At 41.9% G+C, this 25,008-nt stretch overlaps 2 protein-coding genes across 3 annotated transcripts; one reads left to right on the plus strand and one right to left on the minus strand.

The window, feature by feature from the left end:
- Positions 1 to 708: 708 nt before the first annotated feature.
- LOC109901851 (frizzled-6) lies at positions 709 to 16,458 on the minus strand. Of its 2 annotated transcripts, none has more exons than XM_020497843.2 (8): positions 16,143 to 16,458; positions 14,168 to 14,479; positions 9,524 to 9,720; positions 8,813 to 9,221; positions 6,348 to 6,950; positions 3,569 to 3,717; positions 2,915 to 3,352; positions 709 to 2,796 (listed from the first exon to the last, which is right to left on the minus strand). In XM_020497843.2, the coding sequence occupies exons 2-8, from the start codon at positions 14,348 to 14,350 to the stop codon at positions 2,640 to 2,642; spliced, it is 2,136 nt and encodes a 711-aa protein (XP_020353432.1). In that variant the 5' UTR covers positions 14,351 to 14,479; positions 16,143 to 16,458; the 3' UTR covers positions 709 to 2,639. The 2 variants fall into 2 exon arrangements, with proteins under 2 accessions (XP_020353432.1, XP_020353431.1); XM_020497842.2 differs by having other exon boundaries at positions 14,168 to 14,571.
- A 4,315-nt stretch (positions 16,459 to 20,773) lies between these two features.
- Positions 20,774 to 22,186, plus strand: zmp:0000000930 (telethonin). Its single transcript, XM_020497421.1, has 2 exons — positions 20,774 to 21,055; positions 21,288 to 22,186. Exons 1-2 carry the CDS (start codon positions 20,904 to 20,906, stop codon positions 21,688 to 21,690), a joined length of 555 nt encoding a protein of 184 aa, XP_020353010.1. The 5' UTR covers positions 20,774 to 20,903; the 3' UTR covers positions 21,691 to 22,186.
- The last annotated feature ends 2,822 nt before the right edge of the window (positions 22,187 to 25,008 follow it).

Below are 25,008 nucleotides of genomic sequence, written 5' to 3' on the forward strand. Positions count from 1 at the left end.
ATTGAATAGAACCCAACATATTGATTATGCTTAAGCTTGTTTACAGTTGTTGTGGGCTGCCCTGTGCCCCACCACTAATAACAGATTGGGGAAATGGAACTATGTACTTTCTCATCTATTGTAGACCCACATCATGGTATGGAATCAGTTATATGTGGGTATCCTAGTCTGTTATTTCATGAAATTGGGAATAATATGGCATACTCCTTGTGTCCTCTCGCCTCATCTCCTTCTCAAAACCCATTGGATGAGAAAGTCAGAGGTCCCGCCCGTCTGATCTTCTCCTCCAATGGGTTTTGAGAAGGAGGCATATTTAATTGAGATGTTCCCTATGTATTTTTCCTGTAGGCTAGTTGATGATGATTATGTTGATGACTACAAACAATTATAGCTTATGTCTATTGGTGCTTTCAAGACAACTAGGAACCCAGAAAAGAACAAGGTCAAATCATGACGTCAGCTATTTTCAGGTCAAAAAATCTGAGCTCTAGAAAGACAGAGTTTCTCGACTTGTAATTCCAAGTTGGATGAACGTTCAAAAAGATTTTTCCCAGTCGGAGCTAGTTTTTTCCCATCTTGAACACACTGAAGTCAGAAGTCTGAGATTTCCAAGTTCCCAGTTGTTTTGAACGTGACAAGTAACACAGACATGACAACATGGTTCAACGTCTGTATGGGCGATACAAAACCAGGCATCCATTCATGAGACAAATTACATTTCAGTTTATTCTTTTATTAAAAGGAAATCAAATTGATACAAAATATATATCAAAATAGTACATACAACATAACACTACAAAAGTTCACAAAAATGTATAGGGAATTTAAAATAAAAATGTTCTACAGCCTAACAAGTCTATATGCAATCAAGGATGAGTAGTGGTTATATTATTAATGTGTGAAGGAGTGGAAGCAAGATAACACATTCCCTTTAGCTGGAACCTTTGTCTTCTGATAGCCACATAATAATATACAATAGATATGTATGAAGATCAAGGACAGGGTCAGATTAAAGACAATAAAACAATACAGCATGGAGGGATTCAAATACTTATCAAATTATTGTGAGTATGTATGGATGGATACATGGTTTTTATTAATACAGTGTACAAGACTTATTCCCAACAGGCCTTTTGGGAAAATGCTTGCAAGAAAAATGTGTAGTCAAACACAGTTCATGGATTACTGGTAAGTATCATGACAGTTGAAATACTGAACAAAACCCACACATTTGTCAAAAAAGATCAACTCAACTAGGTACATGCATTGGATTGGATTTCGTCTCTGATTTTTCTACTGGTGTTTTCATATTGTATCATCAGTTATGTTAGGTATATATACTACTATATTTGGTTTAAAGATAATTGCGTAGCAGAAATATAAACTTTAAAAAAATACATTCTATCTCAGTACAAATTGTACATTATCAATCCGTCTTTGCACTGGGTTCATCTTTAAGTGGTAACTCCTCTAGTGTAGTGAGATGTCCAACCACAACAACTTGTTGGTCAAGAGCCAGAAATATGCCTGGTTACTTTGTCCACATATTTCACTGGAGATGAATGCACACATGGAATGACTATATCACACATGTAAAGCATCTGTAGGTAGACAGACAAAAAGTAGGTTATCTGAAGACCATGATTCAGTTCATGGGGCACATTCTTCAAGGAACTGTAGTATAACAAAACACATGCTCCACTCAGATTCACAGGAAATGAAGTTTACGAGGAGAGTCAGCTAAATTGAAAAATGCTTATGTAACTATTTATAAAAATACTGAAAAACACTGTATTGGAAATGGAATGAAAGTAGAGTAGCATACTGAGTGTATTGGTAGTGAGAACCTCCTGTCTACTGCAATTACTTTAATTACAGAACTGCTATGCTTGCTACTCATTGTTTCATGATGGAATTGTCTACATTCACATGACATTGACCATTTGAATACAAAAATAAAATAGATTTAACCACCAAGGCTAGATATCGTTGAAGTTCTGGTGTTTGGTGAAACCTTCACGATTTTCAGATTTTCAAGCGCTTAAACTCAGTGTAAAGACTAGTCCAGTGATAGAAAATAAAATAGTTTACATAAATATTGCCAGTGTATATTCTACACACTTTACATATCAATCTACCCTCAGAAAAGTACAGCTTTCATAAGTAAATAAACAATATGTCAACCGAAGTGACTGTTTTACAGCAGGGAAATGCAACCATTGGTCGAAGAGCTGCATGATTCTCTAACATCATTCACCTTGATGTGGCCAGTGATCCAGTCAAGCTGACTGATGTACAGTAGCTACACCTGTTGGGTCGGTCACTGAAGGGAACTCTCTAGGACCCTAGTGGCCCACCTAGTCTCTTCCTTCCTGTCTCTGTGGTGTGAAGGAAAACTCCTGTCCTCTGAATTTTCTCGACTTCCTGCTGGTTTTCTCTTCTCCCTCTGGTACTTAAATCGATCCACTAATATCACTGATTGTTCTGAGAGTTTACACATCTGGTATGGTATGACAGGCTAAATCAGTTGCTCATTTGAAAGGAAGAACAAAAACCAGCAGACACTCAGTCCAGCCCCTGAGGACCAGAGTTGCCTGTCTCTGTTGGTGTTAAGTATCATAGGACCCTGTTGATTGGGCTCAGCAGCTGTTGTCCTTCTCCTTTTTCTCCTCTGGTAACTGGCGAACCAGGTGAGGGACGGAGCCTTTCGCACTGCCGCTGTGGGAGTGGCTTAAAGCCAGGTGCTGTCCACTGGGCATCTGTCTCGTCTCTGATTGTTCACTCCGGGGAGTCATCCTACAAGACAAGTTTGTAAAAAACAACCTGTAAACAGTGGAGCGGACAAAACCTTTTGAAGTACGTATGTGTAGGTCAGAAAGTACTTGAGCAAAAGGGTGAAAGTATCTGTCTTTACCTTCCCTCTGGGACTCTGTGGAAGCTCTCTGAGCGGCTGCTAACCTTGCTGGAGCTGCCCTTCTTACTACGTCTCTCTGCCCTCTCTTTCCCTCCAGACAGGGCCTGTCCACTGGGCTGCCTCTCCCTGTCCCTCTCCCCCAGCCTGGAGCCACGGGTGGAGCTGCCCCTCTCCAGCTTCTCCCTGGCAGAGGCATCAGATGAGCCCCTGGCCTCAGAGAAAGAAGCCTGGCCCCGGATGGCCTCATGGTTGTCCACTGCTGAGGTGCAGTGGTTGCCTGTGGCTGAGGCACCGGTGCTGGTGCCCATGGACTTGGAGATGACCTTCAGTTTGTGGGAGCCGGGGTTGTAGTGGTTCTTCTTGTGCTGGACACGGCTGTTGTGTTTGAGGAAGAACTCACAGGACTCCTGGAGAACTCTTCGGCTCTCACTAATGGGGCTGGATAGAGAAATATAATTAGAACACAGTAGAATTATATCGATCTGCAATCTGGGAATGTTGCTTACTGTAAAAAACCAAGTTGCTTCCCAAATGGCACCCTATTCCTTATATAATGCACTACTTTTGCCTTAGGGTGCCATTTGGGATACAATCCATGGAAGAATATGATTTGTTTCAGCAGATGAGAGACAGGCATTAGTGAAGTGTCCTTACTCTTTCTTCCTGGTCCTGTTGAAGAAGAAGGCCCATTCTGAGCAGGTCTTCTTGCTGCTGACCCAGAACACAGCTGAGATCCCAACCACCAGGGTCATCAGGTATTTAATTAGGAATAGGGACAGGTCTGGACGACCAGACTCTGTAGTCTGCAACAGACATTACAGTGTTATAAACCGGGTGGCTTGAGCCCTGAATGCGGATTGGCTGAAAGCCGTAGTACATCACGGGTATGACATAAAAATACTGTTTACTGCTCTAATTACGTTGGTAACCAGTTTATAATAGCAATAAGGCACCTCTGGGGTTTGTGGTATATGGCCAACCCCTTAGCGGTGAAATATTAGACATATACTACCAGTCAAAAGATTTAGAACACCTACTCATTCAAGGGTTTTTCTTTATTTTTACAATTTTCTACATTGTAGAATAATAGTGAAGACATCAAAACTATGAAATAACACATATGGAATAATGTAGTAACCAAAAAAAGTGTTAAAACAAATCAAAATATATTTTATATTTGAGATTCTTCAAATAGCCACCCTTTGCCTGGATAACTGCTTTGCACACTCTTGGAATTTTCTCAACCAGCTTCATGAGGTAGTCACCTGGAATGCATTTCAATTAACAGGTGTGCCTTGTTAAAAGTACATTTGTGGAATTTATTTCCTTCTTAATGCGTTTGAGCCAATCAGTTGTGTTGTGACAAGGTAGGGGTGGTATACAGAAGGTGGCCCTATTTCGTAAAATACCAAGTCCATATTATGGCAAGAACAGCTCAAATAAGCAAAATGAAACGACAGTCCATCAATACTTTAAGACATGAAGGTCAGTCAATACGGAAAATTGCAAGAACTTTGAAAGTTTCTTCAAGTGCAGTCGCAAAAAAACATCAAGCACTATGATGAAACTGGCTCTAATGGGGACCACCACATGAATGGAAGACCCAGAGTTACCTCTGCTTCAGAGGATAAGTTCATTAGTTGCAGCCTCAGAAATTGCAGCCCAAATAAATGCTTCACAGAGTTCAAGTAACAGACAAATCTCAACATCAACTGTTCAGAGGAGACTGCGTGAATCAGGCCTTCATGTTCGAATAGTTGCAAAGAAACCACTACTAAAGGACACCAATAATAAGAAGAGACTTGTTTGGGCCAAGAAACACGAGCAATGGACATTAGACCGGTGGAAATATGTCCTTTGGTCTGGAGTCCAAATTTGAGATTTTTGGTTCCAACCGCCATATCCTTGTGAGACGCGGTATGGGTGAACGGATGATCTCCGCATGTGTATTTCCCCACTGTAAAGCAAGGAGAAGGTGTTATGGTGTGGGGGTGCTTTGCTGGTGACACTGTCTGTGATTTATTTAGAATTCAAGGCACACTTAACAAGCATGGCTACAACAGCATTCTGCAGCGATTATGCCATCCCATCTGGTTTTGGCTTAGTGGGCCTATCATTTGTTTTTCAACAGGACAATGACCCAAAAACACTTCCAGGCTGTGTAAGGGCTATTTTACCAAGAAGGAGAGTGATGGAGTGCTGCATCAGATGACCTGGCCTCCACAATCCCCCAAATTCAACCAAATTGAGACGGTTTAGGTTGAGTCGGACCGCATAGTTAAGGAAAAGCAGCTAACTGTGGGAACTCCTTCAAGGTGAAATTGGTTGAGAGAATGCCAAGAATGCCAAGAGTGTGTAAAGCTGTCATCAAAGCAAAGAATCTCAAATATATTTTGATTTGTTTAACACTTTTTTGGTTACTACATGATTCCATACGTGTTATTTCATAGTTTTGATGTCGAAAATGTCAAAAATAGTAAAAATGAAGAAAAACCCTTGAATGAGTAGGTGTTCTAAAACTTTGGACTGGTAGTGTACATTTACATTTGAGTCATTTAGAAGATGCTCTTATCCAGAGAGACTTCCACTCATCTTAAGATAGCTAGGTGGAACAACCACATATCACAGTAAGTATACTTTTGCTCAATAAAGTAGCTATCAGCAAAGCTAGAAAGAAGGTGGGGGGTTCAAGAACAATTGTGTTGTTTCAGGATTATTTTATTATTATCCTTTTTGGGAGGGGGATTATTTAAGATACTCTATGAAGAGGTAGGGTTTCAGGTGCTTTCGGAAGATGGGAAGGGACTCTGCTGTCAGGGGGAAGCTGGTTCCACCATTGGGGTGCCAGAACAAAGAAGAGCTTGGACTGGGCTGAGCAGGAGCTGGCCAAGAGACCAGAGTTGGCAAAACAGAGTGCTCAGGTTGGGGTGTAGGGCTTGAGCATAGGTAGGGAGAGGCAGTGTTCCGAAGGCAAGCACCATGGTCTTGTAGTGGATGCGAGCTTTGACTGGAAGCCAGTGGAGTGTGCTGAGGAGTGGGGTGACATGGGAGAACTTGGGAAAGTTGTAAAACCAGGTGGGCTGCAATGTTCTCAATAAGTTGCAGGGGGTTGATGGCACAACAGTGAGTTGCAGTAGTCCAGACGGGAGAGGACAAGTGCCTGGATTAGGACCTGCGCCGCTTCCTGTGTGAGGTAGGGTCGTCCTCTACGGATGTTGTAGAGCACCACACCCCTCGTGCCTTATTGCTTAATGACACCATTTCCATTTAAACATCTGCCAAATATATTCATACATTTTACTGTGGCTGAAAGAAGGCATAAGAACAGCAATGATTTTTAACAACTATTAATTTTAGATTAATTTTGCAGTGGCATATCTTCATAGAGATATCAAATTATTATGAAAAAGTTCTAGTGCTGAGCGTGTGTTACCTTGTGTGAGCAGGGAATGCTGTACTCCTGGCAACGGTCATTGATCCAGGTGTTTTCCCAGGTGGAGCGCTGGCTCTGTTCATAGATATAACACCCCTGCAGAGTGACCAGGGGCACCAGGTACAGACCACTGAACACTCCGATACGGATCATAAACTTCTTCAGCTTCTCCTGGTTCCTCTCATCGTGCTGGATCACCTGACGCACGTTGTTGAGCGACACGATCCCAGCCAGGAGCAGAGACAGCCCAACCACAACCCCGATACACAGTGGCGCCAGCACAAAGTACCGCAGCGCATCCAGATCATAGAGCCCCACGAAGCACACCCCGCTGATGTTATCTCCCTCCACCTTGTTGAGAGCAAGTAGCATGACAGTTAGTGCTCCGGGGATCCCCCAGGCGGCAGAGTGGAACCACACCGCCTTCTTCTCGATGGCCTCGCAGCTCCACTTGGGCCCGGCGGCCAGGAACCAGGTGATGGTGAGGATGACCCACCAGACGATGCCGGCCAGGGAGAAGAAGTAGAGTAGCATGAAGAGTAACGTGCAGCCTTTACTCTGGGAGCCCAGCACCACCGTGTCCATGGCAGCCGGGTGCACCGCCTGGGATGAATGAATGATTAAATAGATTAACGAATGAATGATAACTTTTATGTCCCGTAGAGAAGTTTTCTAGGAAAAGAAGAGGTATACCTAGCATACATATAAACATCACAATATATAGCTATATGACTTCAGATATCATCACAGGACATATATCACCAGACATGGGCTGTGTCCCAAATGGCACCCTATTCCTTACATACAGTGCATTCGGAAAGTATTCATACCCCTTCACCTTTTCCACTTTTTTTTTACATTACAGCCTTATTCTAAAATGTATTCAAATTCATGTTTTTCCTCATCAATCTACACACAATACACCATAATGACAAAGAGAAAACAGGTTGACATTTTTGCACATTTATTAAAATTTTTTAACAGAAATATGTTATTTACATAAATATTCAGACCCTTTGCTATGAGACTCGAAATTGAGGTCATGTGCATCCTGTTTCCATTGATCATCCTTGAGATGTTTCTACAACTTGATTGGAGTCCACCTGTGGTAGATTCAATTGATTGGACAGCCTTTCAAAAGGCACAGAACTGTCTAGATAAGGTCTCACAGTTGACAGTTCATGTCAGAGCAAAAACCAGGCCATGAGGTCAAAGGTATTGTCCATAGAGCCGCCGAAACAGGAGGATTGTGTCGAGGTACAGATCTGGGGAAGGGTACCAAAACATTTACGCAGCATTGAAGGTCCCCAAGAACACTGTGACCTCCATCATTCTTAAATGGAAGAAGTTTGGAACCACCCAGACTCTTCCTAGTGCTGGCCGCCCGGCCAAACTGAGCAATCGGGAGAAGGGCCTTGGTCAGAGAGTTGATCAAGAACCCGATAGTCACTCTGACAGAGCTTTAGAGTGCCTCTGTGGAGATGGGAGAACCTTCCAGAAGGACAAACATCTCTGCAGCCCTCCACCAATCAGGCCTTTATGGTAGAGTGGCCAGACGGATGCCACTCCTCAGTAAAAGGCACATGACAGCCCGCTTGGAATTTGCCAGAAGGGACCTAAAGGACTCTCAGACCATGACAAACAAGATTCTCTGGTCGGGTGAAACCAAGATTGACCTCTTTGACCTGAATGTCAAGCATCATGTCTGGAGGAAACCTGGCACCATCCCTACGGTGAAGCATGATGCTTTTCAGTGGTAGGGACTGTGAGACTAGTCAGGATCGAGGAAAGGATGAACGGAACAAAGTACAGAGAGATCCTTGATGAAAATCCGCTCCAGAGCGCTCAGGACCTCAGACTGGGGCAAAGGTTCACCTTCCAACGGGGCAAAGGTTCACCTTCCAAGAGGACAATGGCCCTAAGCACACAGTCAAGACAATGCAGGAGTGGCTTCGGGACAAGTCTCTGAATGTCCGTGAGTGGCCTGAAAATAGCTGTGCAGCGACACTCCCCAACCAACTTGACAGAGCTTGAGAGGTTCTGCAGAGAACAATGGGAGAAACTCCCCAAATATAGATGTGCCAAGCTTGTAGCATCATACCCTAGAAGATTCAAGGCTGTAATCGCTGCCAAATGTGCTTCAACAAAGTACTGAGTCAAGGGTCTGAATACTTATGTAAATGTGATATTTATATTTTTTTAATACATTAGCAATTTTTTTTTAACCAAAAATGTTTTTTCTTCGTCATTATGGGGTACTGTGTGTAGATTGACGAGGGAAAAAACAATTAAATCAATTCTAGAATAAGACTAAATGTGGAAAAAGTCAAGGGGTCTGAATACTTTCCGAATGCACTGTATTACAATAGTTTAGACCAGGGTCCATAGTGCTCTGGGGGAACTGGTCAAAAGTAGTGCACAATACAGGGGATTGGTTGCCATTTCAGACACAGACATAAACAGACCTTGTTGCAGGATGCATTGTTCCCCAGCAGGAAGCCAATGAAGTAGATGAGCGACACGAAGCTGTAGCACACGGCGTAGAAGATGATTGGCCGTTCGGGGTAGCGGAAGCGTTTGACATCGATGAGGAAGGTGAGGAAGGTGAAGAGCGTGGCGCAGAGGCAGACGATGGAGCACACCCCGATGAAGGTCTTGGCGAACTCGATCTCATGGGGCTTGAAGTACATGTTGGAGCAAGGGGGAGCGCAGTCCCCGGCACCCAGGAACGTGGATCCCTGGCCGGGTCGGGTCTTCAGCTGAAGGGGGCACCAGAAGCCCATGTCCCTCTTGGCAGACAGAGAGGTCTTGGGTGTGGTCAGTCTGGTTGGTGGCAGGACTGAGCCATCAGGAGAGTAGAGGCAATACTCCAATCTAGAGGAGAAAAAGTAGGGTAAAGAGTCAAAACCATAACTAAATGAATACCATTTCAAAACGTAGTGCTGATAAATGTAATAACTGGTCAACTGTCTGTTTTCAAGCAGTTTATAAACGTTTACTATTTGGTCACCTGAAAAATGTCAGACATGTATGTGCCTTTTCATCTATAAAACTTGGCACAGTACAACACGCCTATGTATGTAACTGATGTTGTGGTTCAGTGAACCTTGCACACGGGATGAGTAACCTTGCCTGAGACCTGGAGAATTGAGTTAAACTCAGTCAGTCACATTTACCTGTCGCACTGCAGCTCCGGAGGCCAGGTGATGCCGAAGGTGCCGATGTCCTTCCTGCAGTCTGACCTCACTTTCTCACACAGGTCACGACATGGCTGGATCACTTTGGTGTCCTCAGTGCATGCTGGGATAAAGGCCTGACACAGGAAGTGATGTACGTCTGGAGAGCAGCGCAGATTGACCAACGGCATGAAGGGCTAAGGAGACAGGAGGGAGGGAAGGGGAGAGGGGGAGCGAGAGAGAAAGGGAGAGAAAGAGGAAGAGAGAAAGAAAGAGGGAGAATGAGGGAGCGAAAGGGAGATCAGAATTTATCTATGGATCAAGAACATACAGTAAATGCTAGGGTTACAAAATTCCAGTATATTTTCCTCAATTCAAAGGTTTTCCAGAAGTCCTGGTTGTAGTTTCTTGATTTGTGTCTTTCTGTCCTAATTCTAGGAATCTTCCAACCAGGATTTGGGGAAAACCTGTGAAAATGACCTGAATTTCGCTACCCTAGTAAATACTAACACTGTAGCTGTACCTGTAAGAATGGAGCTGAACAAATGGTCAGACATGTTTTTAATCCAACAACCAATATTGATTTCAACTAGATTCATCTAGACATCACAACAGTTTGTAATTAAAAGTCAGTCAACGTGAGGTTAATACTGTCACCCACGGCCACAATACAGTCCATGCAGTTCCCTTGCCATGGGCAGATCCAGAAATAGAATAGTTTTATTTTCCTGTACACGTGACTTGGTTGCAAAAGATTAAAAGGCTACAGTACATAAGAGGCTGTAATGCACTGTATTATGGTGCCACACAAAGGATTCCTTTCACAGGCTGTCTCAGTTTCTTTCATTTCAACAGATTTGAGTGGGGGGGGGGGGGGGGGGGCATCAGGAAATGACTCTGGGACTATTTGGAAACAAGGAGAGGGATGTTGACTGGAATGGATGGAACTGTTGGGCTTCTGCTCAGTATCCATTCCATCACACTAAAACTGCAGCTCTGATCTAACAACCGTTCGAGTTCACAGTGATTTTTACCAAAGCATGAATGGTTATATGTGGCATTGTTGAGTGACGCTAAACAGAGTTTATCCAAATAAACAGATCTTGTCGAAGTAATGACCATATCACAAAATCTTAAGATACCATCTGTAACGAATGCCGCAAATCATTCAACAAAACAAGTATAACTGGACCATTCAAAGACTACAGACTGTATCATGTGGCCATCTTAATCTAAGGGCCACTTGGTTTGGATCAGATACACCATATTATCAAACAGTCCTGTTCAGTTTACAAATGCAGTTATGCAGAAAGAACTATGACTGTTGTAGGCAGTGAATCCAGACCATGTTTACACTGTATAAGCAACATTTCCCCATCAGCACAGGACCAATCTAACAACCACACTATTCAACGTTCTCTCCCTGACGGTTTCCCCAGCTCCAGGCTGGCTGCAGCCCAGATCTAGACTGGGGCTGGGGAACTGGCTCTCCGACTGTATGAGTCCTTGTTTCACTTCTTTGGAGGTCCCAAACTCGGAGGTCCCAAACTCGGAGGTCCCAAACTCCATCTCAAAGAGCTCGTCTACAATCTGCCGTTTCTTGTATTTTTCTGTGGAGCCACTGTAAATAGTTAGACATGTATTATGTATTGGAATTGGGGCCTCTGTATGTCCTCATTCAAAAAGAATGATCCCTCTACTGTGGATTTCCACTCAAGGTCCCTCAACTATGGATAACAATGACTCAATGAACCTTTTACTGCAGTGGGCTAAATCAGGGTCACACAGAGTGTTTCTTGGTAAGACCTTAAACAAATCTACTTTGAAACAAAAGTATACACCTCACACACATGGTTATGGGCTTTAAAAAACAAAAACACCTGTACCATGTCAGATATAGAGTTGAAATGTATTCAATTTAAATTTTGCATCCCAATATTACACTTTATATACATTACAGAAAACTGAAATATAACAAAAAGGTTGACATAGAAACACCGGATTTCCTTCAGTTAAAAAAAAACATGTTTGTTAATTATTAAATTATGAAAATATGTATAACATTTCACCCATAAGGCTACTAGACGGCGATTTGGTCATTTGACTGCAGGAAAGGGCTGGCTACGCAATATGGCATCCTAACTTCCAAATGCAATGTTTGAGTATGTAATGTATACTAAAAACATATACTAGTTTTCACTCTATTTAGGTCTATTTCCTTACAGGTGCTGAAAGTGTTACCACTAAGCTGCCAAATACTAGAGGAATATTGGCACATTGACATCGTAACAGGAACAATGCCCCTAAAGGAAAGGGCTAGTCCTCATCCCGGAAAATCCTATCAAATAACACTGAACAGAAGAGCAACAGGAGAGTCAACTTCATAACAATACCTAGATCCCATTATGGCACACTTTCCAACAGGCCATTTGGTCAGATTGTCTGTCAGCAGTAGGTACTGCATGTATCTATTACTTTAGATACCTAACACTGACATTTTTAAGTGAAGTGAAGGAGTGAAAGACAAAGAAAGGAAGTGGGGGGGGGGGTAGAAATAGAGAGAGAGAGTACAGTGTAGAAGGAATGCTGGCTAGTCTTTGTGTGAGGTAGGTGTGTCTCCCTCCCCTTCCTCTCCTAAATCAAAGGACGCCCCACACAACAAAGTACCCAGAGTTCCCTGTGGCTCCCTGAGGTTGTCCTGAAATAAGAGGAGCACCTCAGCTCAGCCTGATAGATATACATCACACAAAGAGTCCTCCAGCATATCACTGTCTGCCCCACACTGATTTAAATAGAGTACAGGCTTAACTGAATTAACCATAAAGATGGAATGCAATATGACATTTTATGAAATAGTTTGAGGAATGGCCTTGTCTCTGAGAGAAGATCATCAAAGCCAGATGATGTGATGGCAGCTTACCAAAGGATACCGACCATACCGTTACGCTTGTTTACAATGAGGTTGGAACTCAATCATGGTTACATGAAAACACTGTGGAGCCGGTGTGAGATACGGGTCGGAAAATGTACCTCAATGCAGGGATAGGATATACAATTGTAGTCAAAATTTGACCTTTATCCACACTGTTCCATCAAGAAGATTGAAATACTGCTACTTTTCCTGGAAAACTGCCATTTTTTGTCTTCATGCTAGCTACCAGTAGCCACAGCAGCTATTATAGAATGAACAACAAAAGGCGCTGTTTGGCTGACACTGCCATTCCAAAATGGCTGCGGTGACTACTGCTAGCTAGCATGAGGTCAAAAATGAATTTTTTGGGGGAAAACTAGCAGTATTTCAATCTTCTTGGTGCATCAGTGTGGATAAAGGTAACATTTGGAGTACAATTTCAAAGCAAAAGAGAACATTCACACGGTAGTGACTCCTCTATTGAAGTTGAGGTATATCCCATCCCTGCATTGAGGTATCTTTTCCAACCCATATCTCACGCCGACTCCATGATGTCTTAATGTAACCATGATTGCGTTCTGACCTATGTGCTGCTCTGTGTAAAAAAAACATAACAGTAGGGTCTCTTTTGGCAATGATGGCAGGTAGCCGGGACTGCTGACATCGGAACCCCCCCCCCCCACTGGGGGAAAGGAGTTCCAGTGACGGTCCTTAAGGATATTATAGCTGGTGGTGGTGGGGAGGTGGATGGCTGTCGAAAACTGTTGCTGAAAAACAGCAAGTGAGAGAACGAGGGTAAGTTGACATATAAATACCTTCCTAGATATACACCCATTGGTTGAGAGAGAGGAAGGTGATAATTGCAAAAGTGAGTCCATAGGTTAAACAGCAAGCATGAGTAATGTGCATTTTTGTGCCGTGTTTATAGGCTATTAGGTAAATGACATTCCACACATGGCTAATAGGAAAGAGAAGAAACAAGACGCTATGCTGACGATGATACGTTTGTACTCACTCCCAATATGCCTGTGGAATAGGAAACAAAAGCGAATTATGTTATGCTTACTGGATGAAGTTAAACAAGCGTTCAGTCTTCTGATTGAACTTTCGTAAACTACATTACTGAACTGAACCCTGCAGCTACAGTGAGAGAGGATGGAAGACCTTTGAGAATGCTAAGACACACAAGCTTCAATACTCAGCTATCAAATCAAACTTTATTTGTCACATGCATCAAATACAACAAGTGTAGACCTTACCGTGAAACGCTTACTTACAAGCCCTTAACCAACAGTGCAGTTCAAGAAGTTAAGAAAATATTTATCCATTAAAAGACTGCATTTCCTCTACATCTTAGCAGGTTCATAGAGAATGGTTTGAAACTAGTTATTTTAATACACAATGATCCTTTTGCACCTGTTGGATTCATGGCACACATTTAGAGGTTTAAAAAGGCTTTTGTAGGTTGTAATTTCCATTTTGACATTTTAGACTTGACTTTCCCTTACGAAAAATGTATCAAACCCTACAAAAATGTCCATTAATTATAATCAACATAATAAATAATTCACATTTCCTGTTGCTGCAGGATTATTTTGGGATAATTTTCCTGCTGTAGCAAATTGGCTCAAATTAAGATCCTACATCTGTAACAAACTGCAAAGTCATTTTTCCCTCTATGCTCCAAGTCTGATGGGAAATCTAAGGGTTTTATCACAGTGAGAAACACTCACCTCCATCCTGCTGGCTGCTATGTCCTGGTCATAGTGCGCCATCATGTTGGGGAAGAAGGTCATGTTGTAGAGCATCCCCAGGCAGCGATGCACCTTGATGGGTTCACAGGTAAACAGACTGTGGGCGTGGCAGCTCCTCGCCCCTATCAGTGCCAGGCACACCCAGACCAGCCTAGGTATCATTATGGTGGCAGCCAGTTGCTAGGCAAAATTATTTGTGTATAAACAGCTCTATTTGGTTCAGTGGAGGGATAACTTTATGTTGGAGGCCGGATCACTCTTCATCCACATTCCTCTAGGCTTGCTGGGGTCCTATCCATGGAGACAAAAGGAGTAACGACAGGTAAAACATTCCCCATCAGCCACCACGGCATCAGCACGGTGGCACGTTCGGAAATCCCAAGCTTTAAAAAAGAACAGAGTATAATTTATCTGGTGTGTTTTGAAGGGCTAGTATGGAGTTTGGTTCCAAAGCATTTAAAGGTCCAATGCAGCAGTTTTTATCTCAATATCAAATAGTTTCTGGTTAACAATTAAGTACCTTTACTGTGATTGTTTTCAAATAAAGTGGTCCCCCAAAAATTATTAGCTTCTTAGTGAAGATATTTGCTAGGACTGTCTGGGAGGGGTCTCAGTGGGGAGGGGAAAACTAAAAACTAGCTGTTATTGGCAGAGAGGTTTGGAACTCTCTTTCTTATTGGTCTATTAACTGGTGATATCACCAGGCAGGCCAAAACTCCATCCCATGAAAACAGGCTGAAATTTCAGTCGGTGTTTTCAAACAGCCCTTACACTAAAAGGGCATTATCATAATTTTCACAATCTCACAGTATTATTCCAACCTTATTATGTGGAAATATGTATGAAACACAGGAAAATCACGTTATCTCACTGCATTGGGCCTTTAACGTCAATATTTTAAAAATTACTGATAAACTTGTCCTTATAAATAAGCATTTGTTCTTAACTGACTTGCCTAGTTAAATAATGGGTACACACAGATAATTCATATTGATCTGAGTGGATTATTGCTAGTGAGAAATACCTCTGTCCAGTCTCTTCTGCAGTGGGGAAAAGATTATGTGGTGGAATTGCACACTGAATTGCAGACTAATTTAATAACAACATCAGCTTGTTGATACATGCTTGAAGCTTGGTATGTAACAATGTCTGATTGGAGCATGCCATGCCATCTAATCTCACACAGGTAATCATTCACAGAAAGCACTGTCTGGAATGCATGCAGTTTGCATTCAATAAGTGTATAATTTGCAGTACCTCAGAACATAAATCACTTATTTCACTTTTTAATCTGCTGCAATAGCCATTTGCACTTTTGTATGGTTGTTTATTTGTTGTTTTATTTAGTTTACATGTGTTTGAGCTGTGGAGATAATTGCTTTAGAAATAAACAAATCAATCAAAACTGATGTAATGATTATTATTATGACTTCACCAAACAATCGAATGTTTCGATACGATTGGCATATAGCGAACCATACGAACCCCTTCATGACTTTTTCCATTATGTTCAGTAGCTTAGAATAGTTCAGCCAGCCAAAAAACATATTCGATTCCCAAATTAGGCTACTAACAAAAATAGTACTGAGAAAGGGCTATTGAATAGTAAAATGTTTTGACTTGGTCACAAATCACAAAAAAAAAATTTTAACACAGATTTTTCATTCTTAATGTAAAAAACAACTACTTCAGAATAAAACCTATTATCAAAGGTTTAAGAAAATTACTCTAAGAAAAAATACATAGAAAAATACTTAGAATAGGTATATTTCCTTCCTATGTTTCCCCTAAATGGGAATTCGGAAACTCCATTTGTCCCCCATGTCTGGCAGCCAACTTCGGGAAGTGCGACTAGTAAATATCCCTGTCTCAATGCCTTGGAAAGGGCCTCGATAAGTTTAAAATGTAACATTTGTTTAGACAAGGACAGAAAAGTTACATCAATTACACTTACCCTTTCTTTGTTAGTTTTTCCTAAATAAAGGACATAATTCCATTGCAATCCTTTCGGATTTTGCGACGTTTCCAACGACTTTCAACTATTCTCCGCCTTCTTTCTTTCTTTCAGCTCCACATCCTGTCTGTCTCCGTATTCGATACAACACCCATATACAGTAATTATCCGGGGAAATATTGGCCGTTGTTATTTGCAGGTGCTGTTATCAAGCGTAGACAGTGTAGCCAAAAACCTGATGTATTTTATAATGGTACTATTCCAAGATGGATAGTCCTCGAGCTCAGATAATACATGCATCATAACGCTGTATCAACTTTGTACAATTAAATTATGACGTTTCTTACATTATTATATTTTTCACTGTAAGGGGAGAATTCAAGTTGTACATTAGAGACACAAAATTCACGTAAAAAGGCTACAGATGAAATGTCACAAATAAATGCTGATCATGGCTGTATTATGTGATTGATTGGTTTCACCAGCAGATGGCAGGAATGGTTCTACGAAGCATAGGCCTACAGTGTATCATATTGTAGCCAATTTTGGGGACAAAAATCGGTTACAAAAATCTAAATGTCATGCATAGGACTCAGCCATCATATTCATCTTGATGTCTGGAGACATCTAGACACATAAAGATGAGAAGTCTTGAGTTGAGACACCTTGCGACTAGGTAGTAGGCCTATCAGGTTATAAAAAAAACAAATGAGAGGCAGTGCACTACAGTAACTGTCGTGTTTGGAGGGTCACATGTTATCACAATAATTGCGTACAATCTCGGCTGCATTCTATACCTTCTAATTTTGGTCAAAGGTGCTGCCCATTCACTTTTTCCTGAAATGGGGGTATTGGGTCTTGCAGCATAGCACTAGACTTGCCTTCAGCAAATAAATATTTACTAGAAAACCTTTTACTTGAAAAACACTTATATTCACGCTGTCCCATCAGCAGCTGTTTCTTTCACCCAAGTAGCCTCCATCATGTATCCCTAAGTGGACGACCACTGAAACATGATCGTACAACATTAAAGATACCTGGCTACCGGAAGTCCTTACTCCGTCGAAACGCTACGCCACGCCCACTGACGTTGGTTTGTAGGAACAATGGAGCTGAATAATTCAGTTTGTCATCAGGGAAACATTAAAGTGATGCTCCAGAACTTTTGGATTATTTCAGCCTGTAGTTTTGAATGCGGTGCTCACAAGCCAAAAATGGTCTACGTTTTTTTGTGAACTATGGAATCCAATGGTGTACTTTCTCATTCATTTCATAAGATATGTTACATTTTTGCAATTCGTATAAAAATTTTATGAATCCAATTCGTACAATGTCACAAATGTGTTGTGCATAAGATCCCGAACTGCATCTTTAACTTAATCACACATGTATTTCACTCTTCTGATTATCCCACTGGATCTTGTCTTGGAGTATGTCCTGTTTTCTCCATCTATGTCCACCAACCCTATCAAGTTTCTTCACCATTGAGACCTAATTGAAATGTCTTAATCAGCGATATCATAAAATTAAAGATATAGTAAGTCAACGCAGAAGCTAGCAGATTCATTACTTACCAACAACAGCTGCAAATTCCAATAAAACATCATCAAGTTTTGAAGTTTACTTTCCTTGCTTTGTCTAACAACACTATCATGAATCTAGCAAATAATGTTTGTGGGTCAGCGTGCAGTATTTATTTTGTTTCATAGCACAAATGTTTAATGGTACGTTTCTCACATTGGCTCCACCTGCCCCAAGTGCAGGGGGTTGCCTAGCAACACCGGCCTCTGGGAGTCAGTCTGCAAAGCACCATACATTCCCATGATTTGTGAATCAGTTTGAATCAGTTCAGACCGAACAGCTAATGCCACAGCCGACAGCTAAAATGACTTTGAAAAAAATACGATTTCTGCTAATAGGGTGAAGTATCTAACAAAATAGCTACATTATTGCTTTCACTAATCATAAAATATTTACATATAATAGAAATGTCAGTGCATTTGTGGACAAAATTCTTACTTAGCCTATTCAACCTACCTGGAGGGTGATGCATCATATTTTATATGTTATAAAGTTATAAAAAGCATTATATGCGGAAAGGAAACAGATAACCATTATTTTAGATTCAATCAGAAGTAACATTTTGCTCTCTTGTTGTTTGAAATGAACCTTTGCTCATTTACTTTCAGTGCCATGATAACTCTGCATCAAACATATTTTCCTTGGGAACTGATGGATTCAACAGAACAGGCTGTTCTCATTGGGAGGAATCTTAACTGTCATTGCCCAATACCAGCTTACTAAGTTTCAGCCTCACGGCTAGAGGGTAATGCCAAAGAACCTACGCCATAGCCTGTGACAGCTTGTTCATTTCATTTTCCATGTGAAGTTGGGCTGAAGAATTGCTGATGTATTTGAAGTACTAAGCTTTATGACACCAATGTAGCTTCCTGGAGCAATGCATGATAACAGCTGCAGCACCTGTTGCTGACAATGGCATGTGGCACTGAATTATGACATAATCAACTTTGGCTGTTCTGTTCCTGAATCATCGATAGTACATTTTCAAAGCTGGAAAGAGGGAAAGTTGGTATTGAGGTATGCAGAGAATGTCAGTTCAGGGAGGCATCGTCAATCTTCCATCACTGTATCAATCATTGCTCACATGCCTACCCGCTGAACTCATGGCATGAAGCTGTTTCATCATAGTGTCCTTTTCAGTGGGACGGAAAGTGAATAGCGCAGAGGCTTGCTGGGACATAGCTTCAGAAAGTGGCTGGGGCTGGGGAATAGCTGCCGAGGTTGACAGCCAAGGTGTCTGTTTCTGAGGCTGTGTTGATCTGGCAATGACTCTGAAACCTGACCATGCACCTTACAGAATGACCCCAAATCATTTCCCCAATGGGCACTTGATGTTCCTCAATCTTAAAGAGGTCGTTATACTGTCTCATAGACCCATCAGCCATGATTTATCAATGTATACTGAAATATATATATATGCAACATGTAAAGTGTTGGTCCCATGTTTCATGAGCTGAAATAAAAAATATGCACAAAAAGCCTATTTTTCTCAACTTGATGCACAAATTTGTTTACATCCCTGCATTTCTCTTTTGTCAAGATAATCCATCCACATGACATGTGTGGCATGTCAAGAAGCTGATTAAACAGTATGATCATTACACAGGTGCACCTTGTAGTGGGGACAATAAAAGGCCACAAAAAATGTTCAGTTTTGTCACACAACACAATGCCACAGATATGCCACAGTTTTGAGGGGCAATTGGCATGCTGATTGCAGGAATATCTACCAAATCGGTTTCCAGAAAATGTAATGTTAATTTCTCTACCATAAGCCACCTCCAACGTCGGTTTAGAGAATTTGGCAGTACGTCCAACTGGCCTCACAACCACAGACCACCCCTGCCCAGTCATGTGAAATCCATAGACTAGGTCCTAATTTATTTATTTAAATTGACTGATTTTCCCCATATGAGCTGTACCTGTATATTTTTGTTCAGTGTAGTTTGATTGGTATTTGTATTCCTCCCTAAAACTATGATTAGAAGAAAATGATCACATCTAAATAGTCAGTTCATAGTTTCGATGATTAATCTACCATGTTGTTATTAAAATGGTGTAAAGTAAAGATCACATTTAACAGAAAGGCACTATATACACAACAACTTGCTTGTGAGACCCACAGTTGTTCTATGACAAATGTAGCATAACATATTGTTTGTCTAAAGTGATGATTGGTGATCAATAAAGACACATAAACTTGTACAATTCTCTGTTTTCTTCAGAAAAGTATCTAGATAACACGTATGGCATCGCTAAAAAGGCCCTGATGTTGAAAATATCTTAAATATATTCTTTACTACTCAAATCTGGTCAAATCTGTTCAGTGACAAAATAAGTATTGTTAAAGGACAATGTAAAGAGAGGTCCATCTATTGCAAAACTTCCAGATAGCATGCTAGCATTTCCAGGATCTATACCTCAACATCATCACATGGAATTATTGTACTAATATAACTACAGGGCAACCCTTACTGAGGAATACCTGGGTAATCTGTCCACTAATACATGCACTGATAATTGCAACTTTGACGCGTGATACAAGAACAATGGACTCCGAACATTACTCTAAGTCTCCACCTAGGTTTATTTATACAACTGTACAATTCTTTGGGGGGAAAAATAGATGATGAATGAATGTTAAATACATTCAGATGAAGGTGAAAATGTTCCCTGTACTTTGGCTCTGACATTTGGGTGAAAGATGAAATACAATGTATACTATGTGCGCAATTCTGCCACCAGAGGTCCTATTACATTGAGCAATATCCTGAAGCATTTACCCTATGAGATATCTGAGAAGTCTGAGGAGCATGACTGACCTTTAACCTCTTTGTGTGGTTTGGACTGGCTAATACAACGCTAATACAACTCAATGAAATTAAAGTGGTGTTCGTCACTCTTTCCACTGGTCGCCTTCCTCACAGGACAGCTGTAAACCAACCTGAAACGCCAAATAACCTGAGCCAACCACGGTGACAGCATTGGCAATGGTATGATGTAGTAGGATAAAAATAGAACCTTAACATTATAAGAGGCTCTGGAGAACCACAGTACAACACACAACCGCACACACAGACCAACTGTCCTTCATCTCCATCCAAAATCAAGTCCCAGAGAAGCCTATAGATTAGCACATCTAACAGGTAGTCAGTCAACTCTCTCATCTCTGTCTCCACTATGCTCTACACACACAAGATTAACAGTCTAAACAGTGGGGATGTGTATCTGGTAAATGCCCACTGCGATGTAAAGGAGAAGGACCAGGAGAAGAAGGAGTCCTACCAGGCCACTTGGTTGGACTTGGTGATGGAAACAAGACCAGAACAACAGTATGTATATTAGCATGATAGAGAGTTTCATCAAATTTAGCTTTTAATCACTGTTCCAGCCGAGTGCTGGGGGTCATGTTCAATGTGTGCCACAAATTCATTATCATCATTCACTAAATGAACACATTTTCACAAAGATTATATTGGTCTTACAAATAAAGTGTCTAAGAACAGCAACAACAGCAGGACACTTTCAAACTGCTCTTTAAAAAATGCTATTGCTTGATTCCAGGACCACATTGTTTGAAAACGACTCCTCGAGAAAGGAGACCTACAAGCAGAAACAGGTGGCTCATTTCTTGGTCCAGAGAAACCCCAGTCAGAGGATCAAGATGGGCACAAGGGGTGGAATGCTGAAGGAGTACCAGCTGCCGTACAAGAACGCCATCCGTGTGCCCATCTTCACTCCCAGCAAAGCCGTCCCATCCAAAGACCTGTACAGATCACCTTCTCCATCAGAGTACAAGTCTATCATGGAATTTGAGACGATCGCCAAAGGAGTATGTTCAGATAAACAGGAGATTTTCGAAATCACTAAGGACTTACCTAAGGTCTCCCAACCTATCCGTGTTAACTTCAGGGCATCTAGTCTTATATCCCCAACACGTGAGTTTTCACACTCCTTCAGGGGTTGAAAGGGAAGAATGAATGTAGGACGTTGGAGGTAAAATGTAAAATCAGAGGAAATGATATCAGCAATGTGTAAATGGAAAAAGGGAAAGTTGAAGGGAATTATTAATTTATTTATAAAAGAGACTTAATTTTAACATGCTTCTGGCTCTGAAAGTTATGTTGAGGGAGCTGTTAACGTGTGGAAAGGATAAAGTGAATTTGAATGGAACAGTGCATGACACCATTTTCTGGGTCAGTATCATAGACATCATGGTCAGTATATTCAACCTAGGAAAGTTTTTTATTGGCAAACCTCTTAAGGTATTTATATGGACATTAGCTGGTGCTGCTATACAAGGAAAAAGAAGGTAATGTCGCCATCTAGGGGTGAAGCATCAGCATGGAGATGTATATGCCTTTCTTATACTATATGTAACTTTTTGACTGGTGTACTGTGATGTGATGTGATCTGTAATGTAATAAATAAATCAAATAATAAAAATGAATCTAAACAAAGGATTTATTTATGGGATCTCATCCCCCACCCATTCAGTATGTATTTTCACAGGTGTGTTTATTTTATTTCATTAACAGACAGACTTGCTCATACATCAGTAAATACCATTCTAAAGGTTCTGTGTAATAGAGCCCCACAGTGGAGGTGTTGTAACACCCATAAAACCTAGCGGTCAAACAGGGAAATGGTTCTAATCGTTTTTCCACCATTTTTCCCATAGGGAAATAAGGGCTGTGTTTCATGTAGGCTTACCCTGCCTGGCAAGACGTTTTTAAAACAATGTAAATATCTCTCGAACAACTTTTATCAATATATTCGGCATTATTTACTCTCAGTTTCGAAAATGCTAATTATCATCAAAGTAGACATCATTGCAAGACTGCAAATCCCTGCAAGCTTCTGCAGGTCATATCTAGCTGACACCTTTTCTAACAGGTATTGTGCCAATTTAAAACTTGCACAAGACAGTTCACAGGATTGTCAATTTAAAGAAATGTAGCCAATTTATTATTTACTACATTTAGCTAACATTAGATAGTTAATCCAGAGATTACTACCTCAGGGTATGCCTACACAACACACAGCCCTTATTTTAAGTGTTTCAAAAATCCCTATGGGAAAAATGAACGGTGTGGTACTCTATACTAATTCATTTCTGTGGTAATGTTGTATTTGATGCTGCAGTTAAACATCTACGCCACCAGGTGGCATACTGAACATACAGTTACTACACCAAAACAACTTGGTGTCACAAAGTATACACTGAGTGTACAAAACATTAGGAACATCTGCTCTTTCCATGACAGACTGACCAGGTGAATCGAGGTCACAGCTATGATCCCTTATTGATGTCAGTTGAAAAATCCACTTCAATCAGTTTAGATGAAAGGGAGGAAACAAGTTAAATAAGGATTTTTAAGCCTTGAGACAATTGAAACATGGATTGTGTGTGTCATTCAGAGGGTGAAAGGGCATGAAAAAATATTTAAGTGCCTTTGAACTGGGTATGGTAGTACACTGCTGGGTTTTTCACGCTCAACAGTTTCCCGTGTGTATCAAGAGTGGTCCACCACCCAAAGGACATCCAGCCAACTCGACACAACTGTGGGAAGCATTGGAGTCAACATGGGCCAGCATCCCCGTGGAACGCTTTCAACACCTTGTAGAGTCCATGCCTTGACGAATTGAGGCTGTTCTGAGGGCAAAAGGGGGTGTAACTCAATATTAGAAAGGTGTTCCTAATGTTTGTACACTCAGTGTAGTTAACCCACTCTGCAGAGTACTGCTGACCAAATCCAATCAAATCAATCAAATATCATTTTATATGTCACAAGAAGAATAAAATACAAAAGAATGAAGCTATAGACAGGGAGTAGCAGAAACATAACACTGTGTATGGGTACGAGGTATTTGCATGTATGTACATAAAGGCAGGTTAAAGTGACTAGGCATCACAGTAGCAGAAGCTGAATGATCTCTAGAGGTCCCGTCCACGGTCCTCCTAGTTCAAGTTCAGTTACAGTTCCACACCTCTGTCCCACCTTCCCACATAGGAACATTGGGCACCCCGGGCTACTGCTTCAGCCTAGAACCAGCACCCTTGTCTGGGGTGGGGTGAAACAACTTGTTCCTGGCCGTAGATACAGCAGATAGAGGATTACTATGCCTCAAGGATTACCATACCTTCCCGAATGTAGTACTAAGGTTAATTCAATATTGGCAGGGGGGCTGTTTTGAAGCCACCACGCAGCCATTTCGATGCTATAAAATGTATTTATTCATGTCTGTATTTGTTTTTGACAAGTATATTCTATTACAGACACCATAATGCATACTTTTAAATGATATTAAGTGAATTGAACCTGAAAATTCAAAATAAAAATATAAAAAAATATTCCTGATAGCATTTCTGTTTTACAAATGTTACTGTCCCCACTAGAACAAAGAAATACTTAAATACATGTCATTTTGTCCGTGAAACATTTAAACAAATTATAGTACAATTCCATTAATTCCTATGGAGGACTGCTCCTTCTGGGGAGTACCAATATGGCAGCCAGTAGCTTCAAAGCCTCTCATTGGCCATTACATGGCATTAGCATTCCAGGGTTTATACACATTGTTGCCGGGCTAGAATGGGCATCCAGCCAGGACGTATTGAGCCAGCTCTATGTTCTGGATCTCCAATACGTCTCCACGGTCCAGTGTATCCTGTGCCTCCTCTCCGCACTCGCCCTAAGGTGCGTGTCACCAGCCCAGTACCGCCAGCACCAGGCTTCCAGTGAGCCTCCAGGGCCCAGTACGCCCTGTTCCTGCTCCCCGCACTCGCCCTGAGGTGCGTGTCCCCAGCCCGGTACCACCAATGCCGGCACCACGCACGAGGCCTACAGTGCGCCTCGGCAGTCCGGAGCGTCCAGCGACAGTACCCAGTCCGGAGCGTCCGGCGACAGTACCCAGTCCGGAGCGTCCGGCGACAGTACCCAGTCCGGAGCGTCCGGCGACAGTACCCAGTCCGGAGCGTCCGGCGACAGTACCCAGTCCGGAGCATCCGGCGACAGTACCCAGTCCGGAGCGTCCGGCGACAGTACCCAGTCCGGAGCGTCCGGCGGTCCGGCAACCGTACCCAGTCCGGAGCGTCCGGCGACAGTACCCAGTCCGGAGCATCCGGCGACAGTACCCAGTCCGGAGCATCCGGCGACAGTACCCAGTCCAGAGCATCCGGCGACAGTACCCAGTCCGGATCGTCCGGCGACAGTACCCAGTCCGGAGCGTCCGGCGACCGTACCCAGTTCGGAGCGACGGCCACAGTCCGGAGCGTCCGGCG

Source organism: Oncorhynchus kisutch, linkage group LG13 (genome assembly GCF_002021735.2).
Source record: "Oncorhynchus kisutch isolate 150728-3 linkage group LG13, Okis_V2, whole genome shotgun sequence".
In the NCBI taxonomy this organism is placed as follows: domain Eukaryota; kingdom Metazoa; phylum Chordata; class Actinopteri; order Salmoniformes; family Salmonidae; genus Oncorhynchus; species Oncorhynchus kisutch.

Coding starts and splice junctions, on each gene's coding strand:
- LOC109901851 (XM_020497843.2), bottom strand. CDS start 14,350: ATGATACCTAGGCTGGTCTGGGTGTGCCTGGCACTGATAGGGGCGAGG. Junction 9,721..14,167: donor TAGCAGCCAGCAGGATGGAG/GTGAGTGTTTCT, acceptor CTGTCTCCTTAG/CCCTTCATGCCGTTGGTCAA. Junction 3,718..6,347: donor GCATTCCCTGCTCACACAAG/GTAACACACGCT, acceptor TGTCTGTTGCAG/ACTACAGAGTCTGGTCGTCC.
- zmp:0000000930 (XM_020497421.1), top strand. CDS start 20,904: ATGCTCTACACACACAAGATTAACAGTCTAAACAGTGGGGATGTGTAT. Junction 21,056..21,287: donor GAAACAAGACCAGAACAACA/GTATGTATATTA, acceptor GCTTGATTCCAG/GACCACATTGTTTGAAAACG.